The following is a 24,935-nucleotide window of genomic DNA, read 5'->3' as shown; positions in this document are numbered from 1 at the left end:
AGAATCGCCCTTACATACATTTCTTGCGTCTGCCACAGAAATGCCGCTTTTGCGGGTGCTGGAGGGTCGAGCCGCCGTGAAGGTGCGGGGTCCCCAGCTCCCGATCCCTCTGGGTCACGACCGCCTGGGGAGCCCCCGGAGCCCGCTCGTCTGCGGATCTCTTGTACAGTATGTGGGAGGGGGGCCCAGCCCCGGCGGCGTCCCCGGGTGTCCCCGCCAGCTGGGAAGGAAGCGGCTTCAGGAAGTAATCGGCTTCTTGTGTTCTTATCATGCCCGACTGGAAACAGAGAGGAAGAAAGAAAGGGCGGTTACACCTCCTGACCAGACAACGTCCAGGATGCCAGCATCACTTCTGTCTCATTCCTTCCCAAGCACCTGTTCCTCCCCCGTGGCTGAGGACGAGGACGGGAAAGACCCTGAACTCTTCCCATCTGCATCCTCTACAAGCTCCACGACGTGACTCCAGGAACACAGGGGGCTCCCAGCGCACGAACGGGGGTTCCTTTAACCCAGATCACGGAGGAGAGAGCTCACGTGCACAACACAGACTCAGATGTGAGTGTGGGTGCTGGAGGGGGAGGGTCCCACACAAGAAGATCAAATTGCAAGCCTAACAGTCATTTGCAGAACTCCTTTCAAACTTGACCGTGGTGTAACACTGGGTGTGGAAGCGTGCAACTTAAAATTAATCCAGAAGAGGGGCACCTGGGAGGCTCAGCCGGTTAAGCATCGGACATCAGCTCAGGTCATGATCTCACAGTTCATGGGTTCGAACCCCGCATCGGGCTCTGTGCTGACGGCTCGGAGCCTGGATCCTGCTTCGGATTCTGGGTCTCCCTCTCTCTCTCCCCCTCCCCCACTCATGCCTTCTTTCTGTCTCTCAAATAAACATAAAGAATTTTTTTTTTAATTAATCCAGAGGAAAGCACAAAACAATTTACTTAGGGTAGCAGGAAGGCCTTTCTAAGCAAGGTATTATGGAAATAGGAAAAATCTAACTCAAAAAACACTAAGAGACATCTGTAGAGCAAAAGTAGTGTTCAAAAACACTAAAAGTATTCTAAAGGAGGCAAAATTGAGGGACTGCTTTTTACCTTTTAGAGTGACAAATATTTTTAAAAAAATTTTTAATGTTTTTATTTATTTTTGAAGGAGGGAGAGAGACAGAACATAAGCAGGGGAGGGGCAGAGAGAGAGAGAGGGAAGCACAGAATCTGAAGCAAGCTCCAGGGTCCGAGCTGTCAGCACAGAGCCCGATGCGGGGCTTGAAATCACAAACAGTGAGATCAGACCTGAGCCGAAGTCGGACGCTTAACCGACTGAGCCACCCAGGTGCCCCTAGAGTGACAGATATTTTTAAAACCTGATAGTAACAAGTGCTGGAGAATCCATGGGAAAGTGTAGTTCTGGAAAAGTGGTCACTGGGGCAGAGCCGGGAGGCGGCTGCCATGGTTTCCTGCCACGTCCACCAGCACTTAAAATGTGCCATCAGGTCTAAGGAGTTAGCCTTTTGGAATTCTTCCCAATGCTTCGTATAGGCACCGCCCCAACACGGACCAATATATATGATTGTGTAAGTGCAGCATTGTGTGTAAGAGCACAAAACAGAAAATAATAAAAATAAATCATTTAAAAGCTTACCAATTAATTCAGGGTAATGTTTTTATCTTTTATTTTTTTTTAATTTTTTTAATTTTTTTAAATTTTTTTTAAATTTTTTTAACATTTATTATTTTTGAGACAGAGGGAGACAGAGCATGAACAGGGGAGGAGCAGAAAGAGAGGGAGACACAGAATCGGAAACAGGCTCCAGGCTCTGAGCTGTCAGCACAGAGCCCGACGTGGGGCTCGAACTCACGGACCCGTCAGATCATGACCTGAGCCGAAGTCGGACGCTTAACCGACCAAACCACCTAGGCGCCCCTCAGGGTAATGGTTTTAAAGTATATTTGTATATTTGAAGAGAACAGAAGATTAAAAAAAGATCAGATAATTATGTGCTGATGATAATCATAATTATTATACGTAATTAAACATTTTTTTCTCAAGTTCCTGAGACCGTGGATAACATCTTCTGTATAATACCTTATTGAAATTTTTTTAAGTTTACTTATTTATTTTGAGAGAGAGAGAGTGAGTGCACAAAAGCCGGGGAGGGACAGAGGGAGAAGGAGGGAGAGAATCCGAAGCAGGCTCCACGCTATCAGCACAGAGCCCAATGTGGGGCTCGATCCCATGAACCGTGAGATCATGACCTGAGCCGAAATCAAGAGTCGAACACTTAAAGGACTGAGCCACTCAGGCGCCCTTATGATGCCTTATTTACATCACTGACTGCAATTCTGTTTTAGGGGTATCGTATTACTCTCTTCTCAAGGGTGAGGACAGAGAACTACAGTGGTTCACTTCTGTTTCCAAGGCAACCCGGCTAGGAAATAGAGTTGGGATTTGAGCAAAATCAGTCAGTTCAGAACCTGCGCTTCGACGGTTTATACTTCGAGGGTTTCCAAAAAGGGTTAAATTTATACAGTGTATAATAGATGCTGCGATCCCAAGCATGTCCATTTTAAAAAGCATGGTCTGCACGTAGAGAACCTCCCTGGAAGAAGTGAGAGCCATCGCGGGTGGCCGTGGGCGGCTGTCTTTGGGGAGAAGACTGCAGGAGGGACCCTGCTTGCATCTTCGTACCTTTCTGCACCACTCAAGTTTTTAGAATCCGTGTGTTTTCTTACATAAGTAATGTCAGTGGCACTGCTGAATTATGGGGTTAGAGACAATTTTTTGCACCCCTTATAAATGTTATTCAATTTCGCCCTGATTTGAGAAGACGATGAATTGTCTCTGCAGAACTGTCCAACTGTCACTTAGAACTCTCTGATGCTAAACCACCAGCCTTACAATCGGGCTGATTTTTCCCAAAGTCACTTTGATAATTTCCTACACCGAGCTGGACGCTGATTAGGTACTCAAAGAGGTTGATGCATGCGTCCCTGTTCTCAGTGTGCCTCTGATTTAGGAGCCCGAGGCTGAATCTCCTTTAGGGGGGTTGCTGTGTGAGCCTGGAAGTCTGCAGACTGTGGGATGACAGGCGGGGGTGGGGGGCAGGAGCACTTCTTAGATCTTGGGTAAAGGGACAGACGGGACTCTAGGGAACAGTAGGGTTGGGGGTGGGAGAGAAAAACGAAAGGGGAGACCAGCTGATTGGACATTCAGAGATTAAGCGCTGGCCCTAGAGTCCCTGCTGGTGGGGGAGAGGGTACACTGGGTGAATTATCAAGGAAGCCATCAGCACCGTAGGGGGTAGACCCCCGGGTCCAGGTACCACCTGGCAGTGGAAAGGTAAAATGCCTGGAATTTTTGTCCTGCATCACAAGGGGGAGGCAGCTCTCCCGCAGGGCTCTCTGGGAATGACCTGGGAATCTGTGTGTCCTCTAGACCTCCACCTGCTGAAGTTCACAGTTCTATCAAGGAATAGACAAATGTGGAACTGCAGAACAGCCAAGGCCTGCGGGCTTACATCGCGTTTGCATTTAAATTAAACCCTGACCAGCAGGAGGAATCGGCATGTGCTCAACACGACCCAACGGTTCTTCCACACTTTAGAAGGTAACCAGTTCATGTATTAAACTTAAAAAAAAAAAAAAAAAAAGAATGCAGTTTTCATCTTAAAGAAACCTTCTCTGATATGTGAACTCCTCCTTGTCTTTCTAATCACCCCTCAGAGACCATCAGCTCCTGGAGAATGCGCAGTAGGTGTCCCTGGAGCCCCAGCTGAGTGCCACACCCTGGCATTCACCATCCATGGCAATAATGCGACCTGTGTGACTTCCGATGGTTTACTCAGCCTCTCTGTGCTGCATTGTCGTCTAGGAAGTGGGGATCGGGCTAGCTGCCTGCCAGGACTTCGTAGCTCACCAATTAATCTCTTTTAAACACATGACGCACAGAAAAGATGCAAAAAAAAGATGTGCTGAGTTAATGAAGCAAAGAATGTAAAATACGCTACACCTCTGATGCTAATTCTTTTCTGATGACTCAGGGGGTTCTCTGGGGGGATTTTCACCGTACAGCATGAGACACCCCCCCCCGATACCCAAATGCCCCTGCACCCCAACTCCACCATGGCCCCAAACACATCTGTGCTCTGGCCTGCTGTCTTGCTTTTTATTCTTCTGGCTTCCGCATCTAAACCCTGTGTTCTCTGACAGCTGTTCGGGCTCAAAAACCACTCCTGCTCCCCCTGCTCGCCCAGTTCAAGACGCTGCTTGGGTGCCCGAGGCTGAGAGCACCAGATCCTTGGGCAGCGGTGACCTCCTGCAGCCGGAGGGTCTTCTTAACTTTCATTAGCAAAGTAGTCAGCCCCAGTTTCGTTAAATACAGAGAATATGAGGGCTGATAAGGCCGATGTTTTGATGTCCCTGATAATCCACAGACGCTGAAACGCACAGAAAAACCAATCCCTTTGTCTTGCTTCAGCATTAGTTTGCAAGCTTACCAAAGAGGTTAGATAAGCCATGGAAGATGAATGTTTTCTTGCGAAAGCTGTTCTTTATTGACCCAAGGATATTCATTTGGAAACTCATCAGATGTCTATGGTACACCTGCCCAGAGTAACCACCGGGACGTCAGCTGGGTGGATTATGAACCAAGCTTTCAGAAAGAGGCCAGTGGGCTCCATGCTGTGCCAAGGAGCTCTCCCGGGGCCCGTCTCTCTCCTGGCCAGCTCCGTAAATCCTTTTATGCTGGGAAGTTCATCTAACACTCACACTGCACTTGCACAAACAGAAAGAGCATGTGCTCTGTTGGTACTCAGAAAATGCTGTTTCTCACTCAGCACTGTCTGTGAAGGAAACGCTGAAGTTCCAAAGTCAGATATGGTGTGAGGGTCGCTTTTTTAACTTTTTTAATAATTTGTTTTTGATAGAGAGAGACAGAGTGCAAGTGGAGGAGGGGCAGAGAGCGACAAGAGACAGAATCCGGAGCAGGCTCCAGGCTGTCAGCACAGAGCCCGACGCCGGGCTCGAACTCACGGACCGGGAGATCCTGACCTGAGCCGAAGTCAGATGCTTAACCGACTGAGCCACCCGGGCGCCCCTGTGTGAGTCCGTTGTATCCACAACTGAAACTTGTTGGATCTCTGCAGACAAATAAATTAAACAGAATACGCATCCATAATTACATGAAAACATAGCTGACATTAGAGGAAGTTTTTCAGAGAGTAGGAAGAAAGGGAATCATTCAATAAACAATCTTGAGAAAACTGGTCAGCTCTTTGGAAAAAATAAATCTAGATTTCTTCTTTCTCCCTTATTCACCAAAATACAGGTCAGGTGCAGCAAAGAATGATAAAAAGTAAAAAAGATGAAATAAAATATATATATTTGTAATTCTGGTATAGACACTTGTAACTGGGAAACAAAATCAGGAAGCCGCAGAGAAATGGATCGATAAATTTGGGTAAATTCAATGTTTGGGTGTGGTGAAAAATACCATCAAGTCGAATGACAAGTTATCAGAAATTTTTTTTTTATGTTTCTCCATTTATTTTGAGAGAGAGCGCATGCGAGCAGGGGAGAGGGGCAGAGGGAGAGAGAAAGAGAAAGAGAAAGAAAGAGAGAGAGAGAGAGAGAGAGAGAGAGAGAGAGAGGATCCCAAACAGGCCCCACGCTCAGCAGGGAGCCTGACGTGGGCCCGATTCCAAGACCGTGAGATCATGACCTGAGCCGAAATCAAGAGCCGGACGCTCAACCAGCTGAGCCACCCAGGCGCCCCACTCAGTGGGAATTCTTGAATGCCTATGACAAAAACTATGATCCTTAAAAACAATCCATAAACACCAACAATGAAGAAGTAATACAACTTAAAAAAAGGAATGGAAAAGAAACAAAATAAGACAAAAAAGAAGAAAAGGAGATTCACAGGTAGGGAGAGAGTTATTAAAAAAAAAAGGGGTTTGATCCTACTTCCTTCCAATTTTAGCAAGAAGACGAAAATCACAACGAGGTGCACTTTCTTATCTGTCCTACCTGCAGGTGGAAAGTCAGCGTATACCCTGTCATAGTCAAGATGTGAGGAAGATTAGTAAATTGGTAAAGTACTTTTGGAAAGAATTGACATTGTCTCAAAAATGTACATGCATGTACTTTCAACCTAATAAATCTGCAGCTACCTATGAAAATTCTAACACACGTATCGCAAGATGCGTAAAAGGATGTAGATCATAGTAAAAATAAATACGACAGCCCCCGAAATGAGAGATACTTGAAATGCCCCTCGATGACAGGTTATATAAATGAGCGTGTATGTATTGGAGAACAATGTCAACATTTGAAAGAACTAGATAGTTACCGATAGAGAATTATACCCAAATTTACTTAGTGAGAAAACTAAAGTGCAGAACTGTAGTGATATTACTATATACTTGCTTTAAATAAGAATAAAAAACTTGTATATCAATGCACATAGTTATAAAAGCTGTCCACAAAATGGAATATTACTTGGCTATAAAAAAGAATGAAATCTCGCCATTTGCAACATGGACGGATTCAGAAGTAAATTATGCTGAATGAAAGGAGTAAGACGTAGAAAAACAAACACCATATGACTTCACTCACGTGGAATCTAAAAAACAAAACGAGCAATTGAAAAGGCAGAAACAGACCCAGAAATACACACATCATGCGGATGGCTGCCCGAGGGGCAGGGACTGGGGGATGGGCAGAGTGGATGAAGGGGAGAGGGAGGCAGAGGCTTCCAGTTATGGAAGGAATAAGTCACAGGGATGGAAGGCACAGCATAGGGAACACGGTCAATGGTCATGTAATAGCGGTGTCTGGTGACAGGTGTCACTTGTGAACATGGTGTAAGGTCAAATCACTACGCGGTACAGCTGACACTAACATAACATTGTGTGTCGACATACTTCGGTAAATAATTCAGTTCGATGAAAATCAAACTTGAAATAGAAGCTGCCCGGAAAAGTTGCATGAATCAAAAAATCAAACGGAAGGGCACCCGGGTGGCTCAGTCGGTTAAGCGTCCAACTCTTGGTGTCAGCTCAGGTCACGATCTCACGGTTCGTGAGTTCGAGCCCCGCACCTGGCTCTGGACTGGCAGCAGGGAGCCTGCTTGGGATTCTCTGTCTCCCTCTCTCTCTGCCCCTCCCCTGCCTGCACCGTCTCTGTCTCTCTCAACATAAAATAAAGAAACTTAAAAAATTAAAAACAAATCACAAGGAAATTAGGAAGAGAGGTACAAATGTCCGAGCGCTGAGGCTGTGTCCCCTGCCGCGTAACGGATCCCCACCGAACTGGTTCCACACTTGCCTCAGGTGAACCCAGGACCCTTTGCAAGAGGGCTCGCTATCAACCAACAGGCAGATGTGTGATTTGGCTCATGAGGAGAAACAGGCATTTCATTTCCCAACTGATTTAATTTTACCCTCCTCTGTTTTTTTTTTTTTTTTCCAAAAGCGTCATTTGCTCGAGGAATATTCTGCTCATTCTAGTCTTCTCGGTGATGTTTCAGAAACACACGACAATTGCAACTTTTCTAGAACTTTCATAGAAGTTGCATTCTGCTTTGTATTCCCTTAGGAACCTCAGGATCTAAGCAGAACCTGCCCCAACCCAGTCCACCCCTGGCCATATGCCCAAGCCCACAGGAAGTCTCGCTGCGTGATTATTTGTGATGCTGTGAAAATCAAAATTCTCCCAGAATCTTCTAAAAGGCCAAACAAACCAAGAGGCTCTTTCTCCAGGAGATCTTCCATCTGCTTCTTTTTACCCCATCGCCGCTACACCTGGCTCGGGCCCTGGGCCTCCTCAACCCACCTGCCTGCAAGGACAATGGAGTTGACGTGCTGGTCATAGGAATCACCCATCATCCTAAACCCACGTAAGTCCAGGCTTCAACATGCTGTTTGCTTGGTTGTAAAACTGGTCCCTGGTGGCCTTCGTATTGCTCACCTGTCGTTTCAAAAGCCTAACATTTTGACCCCTGGCAGTTCGCTAAGGTTAAAGCTAGATGCCCGCATCTTGTCAGTTTTGCTGTGATTCAGTCATCATAATCCACCAAGAGGCCTGAGCCTAAACCCCAGTTCCTACCACAGTGCCATCAGATCACATCCGTGTCCCCTGAGCACTCGCTGTCAGTGCATGGGAAGAAGGGAGAGGCTGTGGAAGTCGTCAGCTGCAGGCTGACTGGGGTGGACTGGGCACTGACTGGACAATGACTGGAGGCTGTGGAGGCTGAGTGGAAGCTGAGTGGGGGCTGACTGGAGGTTGACAGGAGGCTGACAGATGCTGACTGAAGGTTGACACGAGACTGATGGTGGCTAAGTGAAGGCAGTCGAAAGGCTGGTGGAGGCTTACTGGATGTTGACCGGAAGCGGACTGAAGGTTGGAGACTGATGGAGGCTGACTGGAGAACGACTGAATTAGGCACAGAAGGGTGGTCTTCTAAGCAGGAGACTTTTTCCATGCCTTCCCCCATTTGCATGATGCAAACACATTTATCCTTGGTCGAATTCGCTTTGGATTTGGGGACCCGGACAAATTGGGGCAGTGTGAAAACCAGCAGAGCAGAACAAGTGCAGCTTGGGTAATGTGCCAACCATCTACACTCCCCACACACCAACACGGAAAGGGCACGCTCCACCGCAAGCTTGTGCCATTAGCCAATCAGGCTTTGGGTGAATTTTACAGCAGGAGGAAGCAGGGCTGTGATTGCAGAGGGCGATTTAAGAATGCACTGTGATTATCCTGGCTGTTCCAAATGATCAAGGACAATGAATATATTTAAGGCCCTTCCCGAGTCTTGTTGCCTGTCCACTACTAGCATCAGAAGCTGTCTTTGTTTTGAAACTTCCTCACTGAAGCTTTAAGGGGTCAACACTGTGAATGCCCTTGTCCTTAAAATCTGAAGAATGCTCATATTTTTCATCTTTTATACTGATTTTAACTCACTCAAACATTAAGTTACCAATATTTCCTGCCCTGCTACATAACAGAACCTTAGTAGTGACATAACGTATGGTCAGAGCCCAGATGGAAATGATATTTGTTCTCCCAGGAGACGCCTGCTTGACGACTGAACCAGGAGTGTTGGTGGTAAAAGCTTCTCGCCCAGTCATGGTTTCTTCAGTGGGGCGGGACCCGGGAGCACAGAATCCTGCCCCTCACCTGCTCCCCTCCGGGGAGGGAATAACTTGTCTGTGAGTCTGGGCTCAGAAGCGGGCGTGCACGGTACAGCCCTCCCACTCAGGACGCCGAACACCCCTGGAAGCTCCTGTCCTCGTGGGTCTTGGTCACAGCATGTGCTTAGCTGCCAGGTGGGTGGCCCCCCTGGTGGGTGACTCTCAGGGGTCCAGCATCTCTTGCAACGCAGTGCCTGGGTCCAAGTTGGGGTCCACTTTTAGGACAACCACTCACCTGCACAGATCTTCCCCTGTCTCCAGAACTGATGTTATCAGTGGTTTTAAAAAGGATACATAGGTCTATTCTTTTGAGTTATTCTTGTTGTTCGTATCTTACAACGCATTCGGAATACAGAACATAGGGAAAAGGGAAAAGTGACAGGAAGAGGTAAGGAAGCAGAGAGGCATGTATTGGGTCACTTCAAAACCCAATATACTTTATTAGCTCACAGGTGGCTTATTAATTAGCAGAGCATTTACTAGGTATACTATTATGCACATAAACACCTATGAAATAATAATTACTTTGTCTTGGGTTCCACCTATGTGGTAAGTAATGTGCTATATGTATGTATGTATTTACAGTGCAAGGGCGAGGGAGCAGCAGAGGGACAGAGAGAGAATTCCAAGCACGATCCATGCTCAGCATGGAGCCTGACGTGGGGCTCAATCCTATGACCCTGGGATCATGATCTGAGCCAAAATCAAGAGTCAGGTGCTCAAGTGACTGAACCATCCAGATGCCCCTGTTTTGCTCTATTTATTATTCCTGTTCCAGTAGCTGATGTATAAAATGAGAATTAATATTCCCATTTAAAGGAAAGGGACACTAAAATTTAAAAAAAAGTTGTTCAACATTGTAAACCTAGTAAATGGACGAGCTAAGATTAAAATCCAGGCTAAATGACTCCAATATCTATGTCCTCACCAGCACATCAGGGCTTCCTCTCTACCACCACCATTAGGTCTATTCTTCAGGGGGGGGGGGGGTGTACGTAGTATGGCCCCTGGAGAGTAACACCAGTGATGGTGGTAGTTGAGAGTGAACTTGGATTCGTTGTAAATGTATATTACAAACTCTAGAACCACAACTAAAACATGCAAAAAAAAAACCTAGAAATACAAGTTCGATGCTAAAAAGGATAGAAAACAGAATCCTATAGCATGCTCATTTAAAACCACAAGAGGCAGAAAAAGAGTGGAAGACAAAAATAGGAACAAAGAACAAGGGCAACAAGTAGAAAACTGTAACAAATAGAGTAGGTATTAATCCAACTACATCAGTAATCACTTTGAGTGTCAATGCTCTAAACAAACTAATTAAAAGGCAGAGATTGTCAGGATGCATCGAAACACAAGAGTCAACTGTACATTGTCTACAAGAAATCCACTTTACATCTAACACACATATAGATTAAAACTAAATAGATGGGAAAATATACCATGCTAATAGTAATCAAAAGGAAGCAGGAATAGCTATGTTACTTTCTGACAGAACAGACTTCAAAGTGAATTTATCAGGGATAGGACCATACATAATGATAAAGGGGTCAGCTCTCTGAGAAGACCTAACAATTCTTAACATGTATGCACCTGATAACAGAGCACCAAACTACATAGGACAAAAACTGATAGAACTGCAGAGAGAAACAGATGAATGCACTCTCATGGTTGGAGATTTCAGCACCCTCTCCCAGAAATGGAGAGACCCAGCGGGCAGAAAATCAGTAAGGACATAGTGAACTCTGCAACACCATCCATCAACTGGATGTAAGACCTCCTTAGACGACTTCATCCAACAACAGCAGAAAATACACTGTTTCCAAGCGCACATGGAATACTCGCCAAGACCGACCACATTCTGAGCCATAACACATATTTTAAAATATTTAGAAGATTAAAAATCATAAAATGTCCACTCTCAGACCACAAGAGAATTAACATAGAAATCAATAACAAGAAGATAAGTGGAAAATCTCAAACTATGTGACGATGAAACAACACACTTGTAAATAACACACAGATCAAAGAGGAAATTCAAGACAACTTTCTGAACTAAATTAAAATGAAAACACAATGTATCCAAATTTATAAGATGCAAGGAAAGCAGTGCTGAGACGGAAATCTCTAGTCTTGAAAGCATGTATTAGAAAAGACGAAAGATCTAAAATCAATGACCTAAATTTTCACCTTAGGAAACAAGAAAAATAAAACCAAATAAAACCCAAAGTAAGAAGAAGAAAATAAATAGTAAGAATTAGAGCAGAAATCAATGAAATTGAAAACTGGAAATCAACAGAGATTATCAAAGAATCCAAACCCTGGTTCTGTAAAAAATAGTGAGATGCACTCATGCGGCACTTAGAGAAATTCCACATTCTGAATGCTTTCCTTCTTCTAAATAAAGATTGAGCAACCCAAGCATTCGTTCAAAAAGTGTTTTAAAACACAATTAATGGCCATGTGGAAACCAGAAAGGCTAATTAAAAATAAGTAAGTAAATTCAGAGTATATGAATTAGTAAATAGACCGACATTGTGACGATCAAACCAAAGAAGTCTAGTAAATCGAAGATCTGGTTTTTAGAACCAAATGAGCACACCTCAGGAAAATGCAACGAAGATGCAAAAGGTAAGGAATATAGATGATAAAATGGACTGTGGCACGTATTTATAATGGGGGATCAAACTTCTTTTGGAGATGAAATGTTATTGTAGCATGTCTTCCCAGATTAGTGAATTTGTTGTTACTGCTTTTGTGTGTGCTGTTCAATTTTACGAGACCTTTCAGACCAATCTATTATAAGGGTATACGTCTCTGTTAGAGGGGAAGTCTATACATGCACCGTCCACAATGGTGGCCCCTAAATTTTAATTAATGTAGAGTAAAATTAAAATTCCAGTTCTCCAATGGCTCAAGAGCCATATGTGGTTATTCCAATTTAAATTTAAATTTTTCTTTTTTTTAACGTTTATTTATTTTTGAGACAGAGACAGAGCATGAACGGGGAGGGGCAGAGAGAGAGGGAGACACAGAATTGGAAGCAGGCTCCAGGCTCTGAGCCATCAGCCCAGAGCCTGATTCCAATTTAAATGTAAATAAAGTGAAGTCGTAGTTATAAATTTAATGTCGCAATGACTCAGTAGCCACGTGTGCCTAATGGCTACCATACTGGACAGCACAGGTATTTCTATCATGGTATAAAGTTTCACTGGAAAGTACTACTCTAAGGCAAATGGTGAAAAGCAAATCTTTGGGAGCTTACTTTTTAAGACTGATTTGCTAGATATATGAGAGGTTGCTACAGCATTTCTCTACCATCGTATATATCATACAGTTAGAAACAATCTTACAATTCACATCCATTAGCATCTTTATAAAAATGGCCTGGCCCAAATGTTCAAAGCGTATTATCTTAGATTGATTGCTCAGTAAGATTACTTTTGGCTGACAACAATAATATTTGAACAAGAACAGCTCAAACTTAAATCCTCAGATCCTGTTTCTGTACATTCCCAAGACACAAAGAAATGTTTAAGCAAAGTTATTGAGTCAAGGCATGGAACATACTGCTTCTACTTAATGTAACCAAAATACCATGGGTTGCACATTAGAATAGATTCCTACAGAGCTGTATGACATTTAGACATGACTTCAATTCCACAGTGGAAGAAGTTCCCAGTCCTTCTCATCCAAGGACTCTGCAGTGTGTTCCTTTACTCATTCACTCATTTGATGAATTCGGTGAATATTTGGCAACTGCCTATTGTGAGTCAGGTGCTCTTCTAGGCAAATCCAGATGCAACTATGAACAAAACAGACAAATACGGCTGCCTTCCTGGAACTTATATTCCAGTGTGAGGTGGCGGGGGGTGAGGGAAGAGAATAACGATAGACGTAAAAACAAATGGTAAGAGGTTAAAAGAAAACGCGTCAGTTCTTCCCAACTTGATCTGTCGATTCAACCCAATTCCAATCAGAATTCTCGCATGTTGTTTTGTTAATATCAACAAACTGAGTCTAAAGTTTCTATGGCATGGTAAATGACTCAGGCTACCCTCGAAAATATTGAGGGAGAAGAACAAAGTCGTAAGTCTGACACTGACCCAACTTCACAACTTCCTGTAAAGCTACAGTAATCGAGACAGCGCGATACTGGAGAAAGCAGAGACGGACAGATCAATGGAACAGCACAGAGAGCCCAGAGACAGACCCATCTAAGTATGGTTAACTCATCTCTGACAAAGAAGCAAAGGCAATACGATGGAGAAAAGACAGTTCTTTCGACAAACGCTAATTGGATAACTGGACATCCACAGGCAAAGAAACGAATCCAGACACAGACTATAAACCTCTCACGAAAATTCACTCAAAATGGATTGAAGACCTTGTAAAATGCAAAACTGTAAAGCTGCTGGAAGATGACCTAGGGGAACATCGAGATGGCCCCGGGCATGCAGTGACTTTTTTAGATGCAACACCAAAGACAGGATCCGTGGAAGAAATAGATGAGCGGAGCTCTTTAAAATTTAAAAATTCCGCTTTGTCAAGAGAACAAAAAGACACGGGGACCTGCCTGGCTCAGTCAGTTGAGCGTCCGACCTCGGCTCAAGTCATGATCTCGCGGTTTGAGTTTGAGCCCTGCGTCGGGCTCTGTGCTGGCAGCTCGGAGCCTGGAGCCTGCTTCGGATTCTGTGTCTCCCTCTCTCTCTGCCCCTCCCCCGTTCACACTCTGTCTTTCTCTCTCAATAACAAATAAACATGAAAAGAAAAGAGAACAAAAAGGCATGCCACGGGCTGGGAGAAAATAAACGCTAAAGTCCTATTAGACAAAGGACTCAACTGTAAGAAAACAAGCAACACGCTAAACAAGTAAGCCAAAGACCTTAACCAAGACCTCACTAAATCAAACATGCAGATGGCAAACAAGCGTATGAAAAGATGCTCCACTTCGTACGGCATAAGGGAAATTGCAAAGGAAAACAACAGTGACATAAGACGGCACACCTGTTAGACCGACCACCATCCGGAACCCTGACACCGCCACGCGCAGATGAGGGTGTGGATCCGTGGAGGCACTCCTTATCGCTGGTGGGAATGTGACATGGGGCGGCCGCTTTGGGAGACAGTGTAGCAGTTTCTTGCAAAACCAAACACATCCTTGCTATAAGATCTGCAATCATTCTCTCTGGTGTTTACCCCAAAGAGTTGAAAACTTTATGTTCACGCGAAAGACCTGCCCACAGATATTCATAATGGCTTTATTAATAAGCAGCCAAGATGTCCGTCAGTAGGAGGATGGGTAAGTAAGCTGGGGTCCATCCAGACATGAAATACTAGTGAGCACTAACAAGAAATGAGCTCTCAAGCCATGAAAAAGCATGGAGGGACCTTAAAAGCATATCGCTAAATGAAAGGGGCCAATCTGAAAAGGCTGCATCCCATAGGATTCCAATTCCATGACATTCTGGAAAAGGCAAAACTACAGTCGACCCCGCAATAGCTCTCCTAGGAATTTATCCCAAGGATACAGGAGTGCTGATTCTTAGGGGCACATGCACCCCAATGTTTACAGCAGCACTTTCAACAATAGCCAAATTATGGAAAGAGCCCAAATGTCCATCAACTGATGAATGGATACAGAAGATGTGGTTTATATATACAACAGAATAGTACTTGGTGATGAAAAAGAATGAAATCTGGCCATTTGCAACAAGGTGGATGGAACTGGAGGGTATTATGCTGAGTGAAATAAGTCAGGCAGAGAAAGACAGATACCATATGTTTTCACTCATATATGGAATTTGAGAAAGTTAACAGAAAACCATGGGGGAGAGTAAGGGGGAAAAATAGTTACAAACAGAGAAGGAGGCAAACCATAGGAGACTCTTAAATGCAGAGAACAAAATGAGGGTGGATGGGGGTGGGGAGAGGGGAAAATGGGGGATGGGCATCGAGGAGGGCGCTTGTTGGGATGAGCACTGGGTGTTGTATGGAAGCAATGACTCATGGGAATCTACTCCTGAAGCCAAGAGCACACTGGATGCACTGTATGTTAGCTAACGTGACAATGAATGGTCAGAAAAATAAATAAATAAGATAAATAGAAAAGAAAAGAACAGATCAGAGGTTGCCACGGGTTAGTGTGAAGGGAGGTATAAAAAGGCAGAGCGCAGGGCTTTTAGTGCAGTGAAATGACTCCGGGTGACAGTCTAATGGTGGATTTCACGTCACCAACACTTGTCACACCTACAGAACCTACGTCAAGAGTGACCCCAAAGGGAATCGACTTTGTGTGATAATGGCATGTCAATGCAAACTCATCCATTTTGCTGCGAGCCTAAGCCTGCTCTGAAAAATGTCTATTAAAAAAAAAAAAAAGAAAAGAAGAAGAAGAAACTCAGAATGAGGAGGACACGCGGAGCATGACAAGGGAGGTTTCAATTTCAAATACGGCAGTCAGGGCGGCCTCGCTGGGAAGGTGGCATTTCTGGTGAAATGAGACAAGGAGGTCCCCTGAGGGAAGGCTGTGGGCCACACAGAAGCCACAGCCACTGCAATGGCCCAATGGCCCTACAGGGCAGTCGCTGATGTGTGTGATTTTGCAAACTAGTCACATGTGACAGATTCACCAGCTAAGGCTGCTGCTGCTGCTGGTGCCGATCGCAACAGGAATACCAACCACTCGGCAGGACCTGTTCCAACTGGACAGACCTGCCTGCAAATTCCCCTCCAGAGGTGGCACACTGGAGGCTTCTGGAGCCATCCCCGGACCCCCCTCCACCACCACACCTGAGAGCTACACTCGCCATCTGCCAGTTCCACTCTTGCTCCCCTCCGGGTTTCCTTCTCTACCTTTTATTTGGGGAGTGGGGGGTGACAGGAAGCATGAAGCCGGTCCCTACCTACTCACAGCCTTGCGGTGACATCCTTTACTTGCAGACAGGATCGGTCCTCTCCACGGTCAGGCTCCGGGGAGCATCACCCCCAGGCTGCGCTCCCGCCCCCTTGCCGGACGCTCAGGACACCCCCGCCGCCGAGCCGGCCTCTGCTCCTGTTCCAGGAGCACGGTGTTCCCCGCAGCCCCACCCACTCCACCAGCCCTCTCCTGGCCGGGGGTTGGCTCCCCTTCAAGGCTGCGGCGACAGGGTGGGGTGTGGCGACTTGCCTGCCATCTCATGGCTCTCCGTGGTGGGATGGACATGAGCCCCAACCTGGTGGCACCCGCAGCAACAAGGCAATGACTGGTGGTGGCTGTGGAGGCCAAAGATCCGGTTCAAGTCCTGAGTCGGCCTCTCCTCGGAGTGTGGGGGTGACTACGTGTGGGTCCTGAAACCGAGTTCCTATCTTTGCAAACGAAGGGTGGATGATCTACAGCTATCTCCCAGGACGACAGTAGGGATTGTACATACACTTCAAGGTGGCAAAAAGACAGAGGGAGGGGGAGAGAGATTTTACTGACGTCAAAGCCGCAGGACAGATTTCTAAGGAATGGGGGGCAGCACGTGGGAAGCCTCAGCAGAGAGGAGGTGGCCTGCAAGCCTCTGAGCTTGCTGAGAGAGGAAGACCAAGGTCAAGGGCAGCGGGGGGAAATCACGGCAGAGCACCCACTGCCTGGGTCCTCCGGACCGAGAAATCCACAGGCACGGGGTGCGGTGGCCACATGTGCTTCTCATTTGAGGTCACGGGTCCCCAGGGTGCTGCCGCCTGGACCTACAAGCCTTTTCCGCGCACACTCGGTTCCTCCCAGGGTGCGACCCCACGGTGCCCTTCCCTCAGGGCTGCCGGCTTGGGGTGAATCCTGCCGTGAGCCCAGCAAGCTGCCACCGGGACCCCCACCCGCTCTTTGCCCTACTGGATGCTGCGACGAGGTGTTTCTCTTCGCCGCTGGTTTCTGCTGCGGGTATAGTGCCTCCCGACGTGCGCTGTCAGCCCCGGGTTCCAGGACGGTCACACTCTATTTCCGTTAATCACATTAAAATTACTTTTATTAAGGGGCACCTGGGTGGCTCAGTCGGTTGAGCATCCGACTTCGGCTCAGGTCATGATCTCGTGGTTTGCGGGTTCGAGCCCCGCGTCGGGCTCCGTGCTGACGGCTCGGAGCCTGGAGCCTGCTTCGGATTCTGTGTCTCCCCCTCTCTCTGCTCGCCACCCCCCCCCCCCCACCCAACTCACACTCTCTCTCCTTCAAAAATAAACACTAAAAAAATATTTTAAATTGGTTTTACTAATTTAGTGATCTCCAGCCACAGCCCCGCCTTGGCTCCAGGGACTGGATGCCATTGTCAAGACCGCTCAGACCAGACTTGTAAGGCAGGGATTTTGGGGGAGGGTAAAGAAACAGAGCTTGAACACCCCAAATGTCTCTCTGTGTAAGGCTCATGATGTCAGGCAAGGGGGCTGCTGAACGTGGTGGGTCCAAGCACCTTATGCGGAGCTCAAGCAGCTAGAGAGAAAGCCCCGTTTCTAAGAAGCTTGCAGACAAAGCAGAGCTGTGATGTAGGAAAGGATCAGGCTGCGGGCTGGGGCGGGCACGGGACGGGCTGCAGTGACAGGAGGGTCGCTGTGGGGCCATGGACGTGTACACCCCCGTACACACGCCCAACACTCACCAGCCCCTGAGCTTACCGTGCTACGGTTCCGTTACGTAAACTGGACCTCAGTGGAGCTTTCAGAAAACAGGCCACCGAGCTCCATGAGCCTGTCCTGTGTGAGGGCCGGGCTGGGCTGCCGGGCTGGGGGGGCACAGGAGGCCGGGCCACAGTGGGGGCCGGCCCTGAAGGAGCAACAGTTTCACAAGGCCCTCGGCAGGGCTTATCTGCGCATCCAGTCTGCTCCTCAAAGCCTTCTGTCCCTGAGAACCCCCTGAGCAGCTCACTGAAACCCGTGCCCCCTCCCCAGGCTCTGAGCCACAGGACTGGGGGACGGGGGCTTTGTGACAACGTGCGTGTTCAGTAAGATCCATGCACACCATTTGTGACATGAGGGCCGGGGGCCCCGCACCCCGTGCGTATCTGTCATCTCTGACTTGCAGGCCTGCCCTCAGGACGCCTGTGAGATAACACGGTGCCGGGACGTCGCTCGTAAAATGAACCACCTGCTAGGACACCATCGGATCCTGTGTTGAATTTGGTATAACTAAGTTTCCTTATTCTCAGGCAAGTTCTATTGGACACCATTATCTTCTGGTGACACACTGATAAATAGCAAAAGTAATACCACGTACAACAACCTCCAGACCGAAAACACGGCCTAATGTAACATAAGGCCTGGGACAGTCACCTGTGCCAACGTTGTATGTCTGACGTGACCCCTTTAAGACAGAACATTCCAGGCCGTTTCTTTAAACATCCATTACAACAGATACCAAATCCGACTGTGCATGGACTCTAGCCTCAGTTATCCCGTGACTGGATGTCCTCTGATACACGTCAGAGCCGTGAGGGGACCACAGAGTCATGAGCGACCCTATGTCCAGAATATTAGCTCCAACTGTAGAATCGTTAGACAATGTGGCCATGCCTGTTCAGACGGTCTTCCGTAGATGCCCTCTTTATGGGCTGTTATCAGGAACTTACTAGGAGGCAATTTTTTTTTTCTTTTAAGAAAGAAAGCAGTGGTAACATCATGGCAGAATCAGTCATGACAATCGAGGACATTGCCCTATGGGTCTTCAAACCGCATCGACCCGCGATCACACGGTCACAAGGCGCTCGCGACTAGACAGCTCGGGCAGGTCCATCACTTCCAGAGGAACAACAACAAAACACCCAAAATGCACAAAAAGCCACCAATCATGTAAAGAAACCAGGCCTAGGTGGGTTCCGTAGTGTGATCACAGAGGGCTTCTCGAAACCTCACATGGCGGTCCCCTGTCACCTTTGCCAGCCAGGGAGCAGAGGACTCACTCTCCAGAATGGCTCAGAGACAGCAAGTCCACGAAAGCTGGGCAACGACTCTCCCCTCCCCTGCCGTGGCCACGGAAACAGCCCGAACAATCAGACTAAGTGTGTAGCCTTAAGAGTGGCCAACGGCTACGCTGAATCACGCCCCTACGTTTTGCTGAACTGAGTGGCTGTTACTTCTAACTCAGCCTGTGTATCATTCTGAACAACTGCCATTCTCTCAACCACCAATATCCCAAAAGACAGGGGAGGCTAACCTACGTTATTTCTCCCATAACTGCCTGTGCTCACAAGTACTTGTGGACTCTGATTCTAATTTTGCAGAAGTCGGTACCTTCCGTAAAAACTCAGCAGAGTGGGGATTCGAGCGTCCGACTCTTGACTTCGGCTGAGGTCGCGATCCCACGCTTTGTGGGATCGAGCCCCTCCCTGGGCTCTGCTCTCTCCCTCCCTCCCTCTCTGCCCCTCCACCTGCTGGCTCACTCTCTCGCTCTCTCCGTCCCTCAAAATAAACAAATAAACTTAAAAAAAAAAAAGACTCAGCAGAGTGGAGTCAGGGTTCAACGTGGCCTTCACAGACTTGGAAGATGTTTGTATGCTTTTAACAACAGGTTTATGCCCAAAGAGTTTCTCGAATAGATGATTTACAACTTACTAAAAAAGGGCAAGGAAACTGAACCTTAGATCATAGAGAATGGGGACCAACCGACCACCTCAAACATTACATAATCCGGTGATCTCCGTGATACGTGCCGACTCGCTTACCCCTGGCATTTTCACCATAACTCATACGTGTAAAACGATGATTGCTGAGGACTGACATGTGTCTCCCCCACCCCCCACCCTCGGCGCATCTGCTCTTATACCGACCACCGACCCCCTGCATGCCGAGCCTCTCAGGCCTGGTCTCTACGTGAACATTCAAACTCCACATGCCAAGCTCTGCGTAAAGGTTAGATACTCCTTACGTGTGATTAAAATACAGGTAAGAGCTTGAACACAGTGGATGATCAGTAAACAAGAACTCCATGCCCTGGCTCGGATCACAGACCTGATAATTACGGGCAACTCCTAGGCCCTCGGAGTTATCGGAGTTCAGGTTGCCACCCCCTTCCCCACCCCCCCCCCCAAAATCCAGCAAAATGAAAAGTTTCTAAGAGGAGAGGGTTTTTTGAAATCACTATATGTGAGCACGTACGTGTGCGTGTTTCTGACAAGTTATGTTTTCTTCACAAAGGAAATCTTACAAGGTTTTTTAAAAATGTTTCTTCGGTTTATTTTGAGAGAGAGAGAGAGAGCGTGTGCGTAAGCAGGGGAGGCACAGAGAGAGGGGACAGAGAGAATCCTGAGCAGGCTCTGAGCTGTCAGTGCAGATCCCAACGTGGGGCTTGAACACATGAACCCTGAGATCATGACCTGAGCCGAAGATAAAGAGTCAGACTCTTAACTGACTGAGCCACTCAGGTGCCCCCAAAGAAATTTTAAAAAGAGAATGTCCCAGGACCGATTCTCTCGGTTGTTTCCAGGCGAGACATTCATTTCTCTTGGTCAACCAGCAGGAGCTCTTATCACAGTGCTCCTGAAGTTGTCACTTCTCCACGCGCATCTTTGGGTCAAGCACGTCGTTAAAAGGAAATGATGCTGTCAGAAACCCTGCTGTCATGGCCACAAGAAATGCTTGGGGCTCAACAGCTGTGAACTGGGCTGAATTAAGGGGGCCATGACACGAAGTTTCTGTAGCCTTCCTTGATTAATCTTGGATTGAAAAAAATGCTTCAAACATATATATGTTCCATGTCTCTCTGTGTCTCTTTCTGGTCTTTTACTGAGGAATCATATGATCCCGTGAGCTGATAACCACTGGAGCTGCAACAGACACATAAGCCCTATAGAATTCTCTGGAAGAAATCACAGCTCTCTGAGTGAGGTTGTGCCGAACTGCAGGCTGTCCCCACGCAGGCACCGAGCGATTAAAAGTCGGGTTTTGCACGTCTAAGTTCTTGTACTGCCAAGATCCCGTGCTGCCCAACCAGTTGGACTGCAAGGATATAGACATGCCTGGGTGGAGGCAGGGGTGCTGGGTGGAAAGCCCGTCTGGGATCTAGTGGGCATGGCTCAGAATCCAGGCTCGGACCCTTGTTAGACCAGCTTTGGGCAGGAAACATAATCTGTCTGATCCTCAGACTCCTCTTCCACAAAATAGGAATAAAAACTCTTTTCAAAATGTTCATATAATGAAATGCAGGCGTAATGCACGTGGTGAATCTGTGTGCAAAAATCCCTGGCACACAGTAGGCGCTCAGCATATGTTCCCCGTTTATAATGGCTCCGTTTTCGTATATTTACTTAAAACCACGAAACCGCATCCCGGACACATACTTTAACATACGTGTTCCGACGGTAAAGCGGATTTCGCCATACGTTGGCCTCATAACAACCAAACACGGACTGTAGGCTATGAGCAGGCCTTTTCAGGATGACGACACATCGGTCCCAGGGCACACACAAATCAGAACTGCAGGTTCAGATTTTCCCCCAAGCTCTGGTTTAGGAGTTGGAGAGGAGCGATGGGTAGGGTGGGAGAAAAAACAAAATGTGGGAGACACCACTTTCCCATGAAACCATCACAGCCCCCCCGCCCTGTCCGGTTACCAGGAACAGAGGACCCACCACGCGCAAAGAGCCACCATAACTAAAGCAGGTCAAACCCGAGGAGGTGTTTGCTTTTCCCACGAGAGGAAAAATACTACGAGAGTCTACCCTCTGGCAAGAGCTGAACATTTGGGCTGTCCGGAGATTATTAACATGAAAACATAGTGGAAGGAACATGTGGATGAAAGGTGGATTATGGCACCATGGGGGTTTGGTAATCTGGCACATCACAGAAGGAATTCTGCAACCAACATCCAACTGAATATGAAGGCAACGGCACAGAACGCCCCTACGTCTCCGTGTTCTCCCAAGTACAAGAGTAAACTGTTGGTCATGCCTGTGGACTCTACAAGTTGACCCCCACGTGCCCTGGGTCTCCAACCGCCGTGTCACGGCCCCTCCACTCCCACAGCAGAACCCCTAGGCCACACCTTCGACAAAGGGCAGACAAAAGGGCTGCAGCCAGAGAAAGGAAAGTTGGTTGGGGTTGACTTTGAAACCAAGATCAAACGAAAACGACCTCTCGGAAGTCTCTAAATCGAATCCATTTCAGAGTGCACGGGCAGACAGCGAAATCTGAACCGTGAATAATTGCCAGATCAGAGGATTAATTTGCAAGGGATACAACAGAACGTGATACCATCTCAAACGTAACTAATACGCTTGGCCCTCCTGGTTTGATATGAACATTGCATTGAACAGATACTTCTTGTATCATTGCACACATGACGCATTTTTTGTACTGGAATACATATATAACAATGTATGTGATTCACTGGTTTATATGTAACTGAAGACTGCCACCCCCCCATTTTTTTAATTTAAAAACAATTTTTTTTAACGTTTCTTCATTTTTGAGAGACAGACAGAGCATGAGTAGGGGAGGGGCAGAGAGAGGGGGACGCAGAATCTGAAGCAGGCTCCAGGCTCCGAGCTGTCAGCAGAGCCCGACGCGGGGCTTGAACTCACGGACCGCGAGATCATGACCTGAGCCGAAGTCGGACGCTCAACCGACTGAGCCACCCAGGCGCCCCTGCCACCCCCAAAATTTAATTTTAGGTTATGGGCCTTGAGACATTTTTACATTTAAATTGCAATCTGCGAGACTGTCAAATTATTCTTCCTAACACACTTCACATTGTGAGACATAAGTGCCCAAATCAGTCCACACCCTGTGCGTCCCGTCGTACATCTAGAGGCACAGACGTCCCTGGGACGCTGCATCTTTCTAGTGAGGCAGAAAGCTGGGCTTGCCAGTTTTTAGCCCCGGCTGCACATCTGGAGACTCCATCCCGAGGTGAAGCAGGGGGTTTGTTTCCATTTTTTTTTTTTTTAATTTTTTTTTCAACGTTTTTATTTATTTTTGGGACAGAGAGAGACAGAGCATGAACGGGGGAGGGGCAGAGAGAGAGGGAGACACAGAATCGGAAACAGGCTCCAGGCTCCGAGCCATCAGCCCAGAGCCTGACGCGGGGCTCGAACTCACGGACCGCGAGATCGTGACCTGGCTGAAGTTGGACGCTTAACCGACTGCGCCACCCAGGCGCCCCTACATTTTTAAAGTGAAATAAATGTAAGGGCTCTCATTAGTCCAGGTAAATGTAAACTTTGGCCCGACCCAGCCTGTATTTACAACTCAAATTCAGGGGCACCTGAGTGGCTCAGCTGGGAAACGTCCAACTCTTGATCTCGGCTCAGGTCTTGAGCTCAGGGTCACGAATTTAAGCCCTACAACGGGCTCCCCGCTGGGCATAGAGCCTACTTGAAAAAAGACCCCAAATTCAGACAAAACTGTTGTCCCGTAAAGTCCCCGTGCCTACTACAGCCTGGGGTTCCCACTCTTCTTTAGACGGGGGCCCATTTCAAATACGTGGGCATCAGCTATCTTCTAAAAACCTCATAAACCAACTGGCTCTGGTGACGCATGGCTCGCCCTCTTTTCAGAGGGTTCCCAACAGGGAACTTGAACGCAGATGGGGAGAGTCAGCTTAATTTTATTAGAACGAGTAAGCCCATACGCTGCTCCCGGTGCACAACATACTGGATGCCTGGGGGCGGAGCTGGGAATTACGATTGACGGTAGACCCCAAAAAGGTTTTAAGGGGTGAACATAATCCCGTTACGTATCAAAGCGATATGAGAAACTCAGAATGACGATGCCGACTGGTGAAGGAAAGGCTACTCCTCCCCAGGAACGCACCGCGTGTTCCGTCTCTGCGTGTGGCGCACACGGTCACGCGGCCCAGCGCTTCTGTGCTGAAGCATTCGCTATTTACCTTCCCAGATCGTGCACACACGTACTTGCACATTTCCGCTGGGCACAGCGCTTGTGCTATAAAACAGCCTCGCTTCTCCTCTGGCTGATCGTGCTGCAACCATCACTCCTAGTTTGATTACCTAATGATGGCCTGCAAAGGGCGTAGTCAAAACTCCCCCAGCTTCAGTGAGAAGCCCTACAAGTAAAACAAGGTTTATGGCCCCGGTGGCTGCGGCAGGGGGACCACAGAGTCAAAATGGGAGCGATTCGGGCACTTTCCTCGCTTACGATCCCTTATGAAGCACAAAGCAACCTCCCAGGTGCCGAGAATGGAGAACTTAACCCGCGTGGGCACAAAGCAAGGCTTCCCCAAACTGCAAAAATGACACTCTTGCGTTTTCAAGCGTTCGCTCAAAGGATCGGTCTTTTTCTCATCGCGGGAGCTTTCAATAAATCACCCACCCAGAAGGTTCCAGTGTGAATACAATAGATCCTAATTCCACTCCCATCTCAACTGTGGGGCTTCTCTGAAGGTCAGTGTCACCTCCTGGTTCCCTCACTTGACGCGAGCCTGCTGGCACTTGGGCAGTTCGCTTCTCATTAGGTTTGTACCCACATTTCGCAGTTACACGGGGGAGGCTGAGGGGGCGAGGGCTCAGCTCCTACTGGGCGCTAAGTTCTGTGCTGCGGGCTCTCGGCATACGCTGCCTCGCTCCATCCTCCCGCCAGCCGGTGACATCAGGGTTATTTACAAATTAAGGAAACGGGAAGAGCCAAGTACAGAGCCATTGGGCTAGGAAATGAGAGAAACTCCCTGTGAACAGCCCCGTGTGACTCCAATGGCTACGTTTTCTCATTATGTTTCCCTTTTTGTTGTCTCAAGTAGTCATTTGACTCTGTTTCTTGTGTATATGTCCATCTAAAC

The 24,935-nt window shown here is 47.5% G+C and overlaps 1 protein-coding gene across 1 annotated transcript in view; it reads right to left on the bottom strand.

Moving 5' to 3' along the window:
• ADAMTS16 (ADAM metallopeptidase with thrombospondin type 1 motif 16) overlaps positions 1 to 24,935 on the bottom strand; it is a 162,048-nt gene that overhangs the window by 115,621 nt on the left and 21,492 nt on the right. Inside the window, exon 4 of the mRNA XM_086675632.1 lies at positions 19 to 277. Coding sequence (XP_086531758.1) covers positions 19 to 277 — 259 coding nt within the window. The remainder of the gene's footprint in view (positions 1 to 18; positions 278 to 24,935) is intronic.

The sequence above is a fragment of the Puma concolor genome, chromosome A1 (assembly GCF_028749965.1).
Source record: "Puma concolor isolate L17-30 chromosome A1, mPumCon1.1.hap2, whole genome shotgun sequence".
NCBI classification, from domain to species: Eukaryota; Metazoa; Chordata; class Mammalia; order Carnivora; family Felidae; genus Puma; species Puma concolor.
The sequence above is the reverse complement of the archived record's forward strand: the minus strand, read 5'-3'. Positions and strand labels throughout refer to the sequence as shown.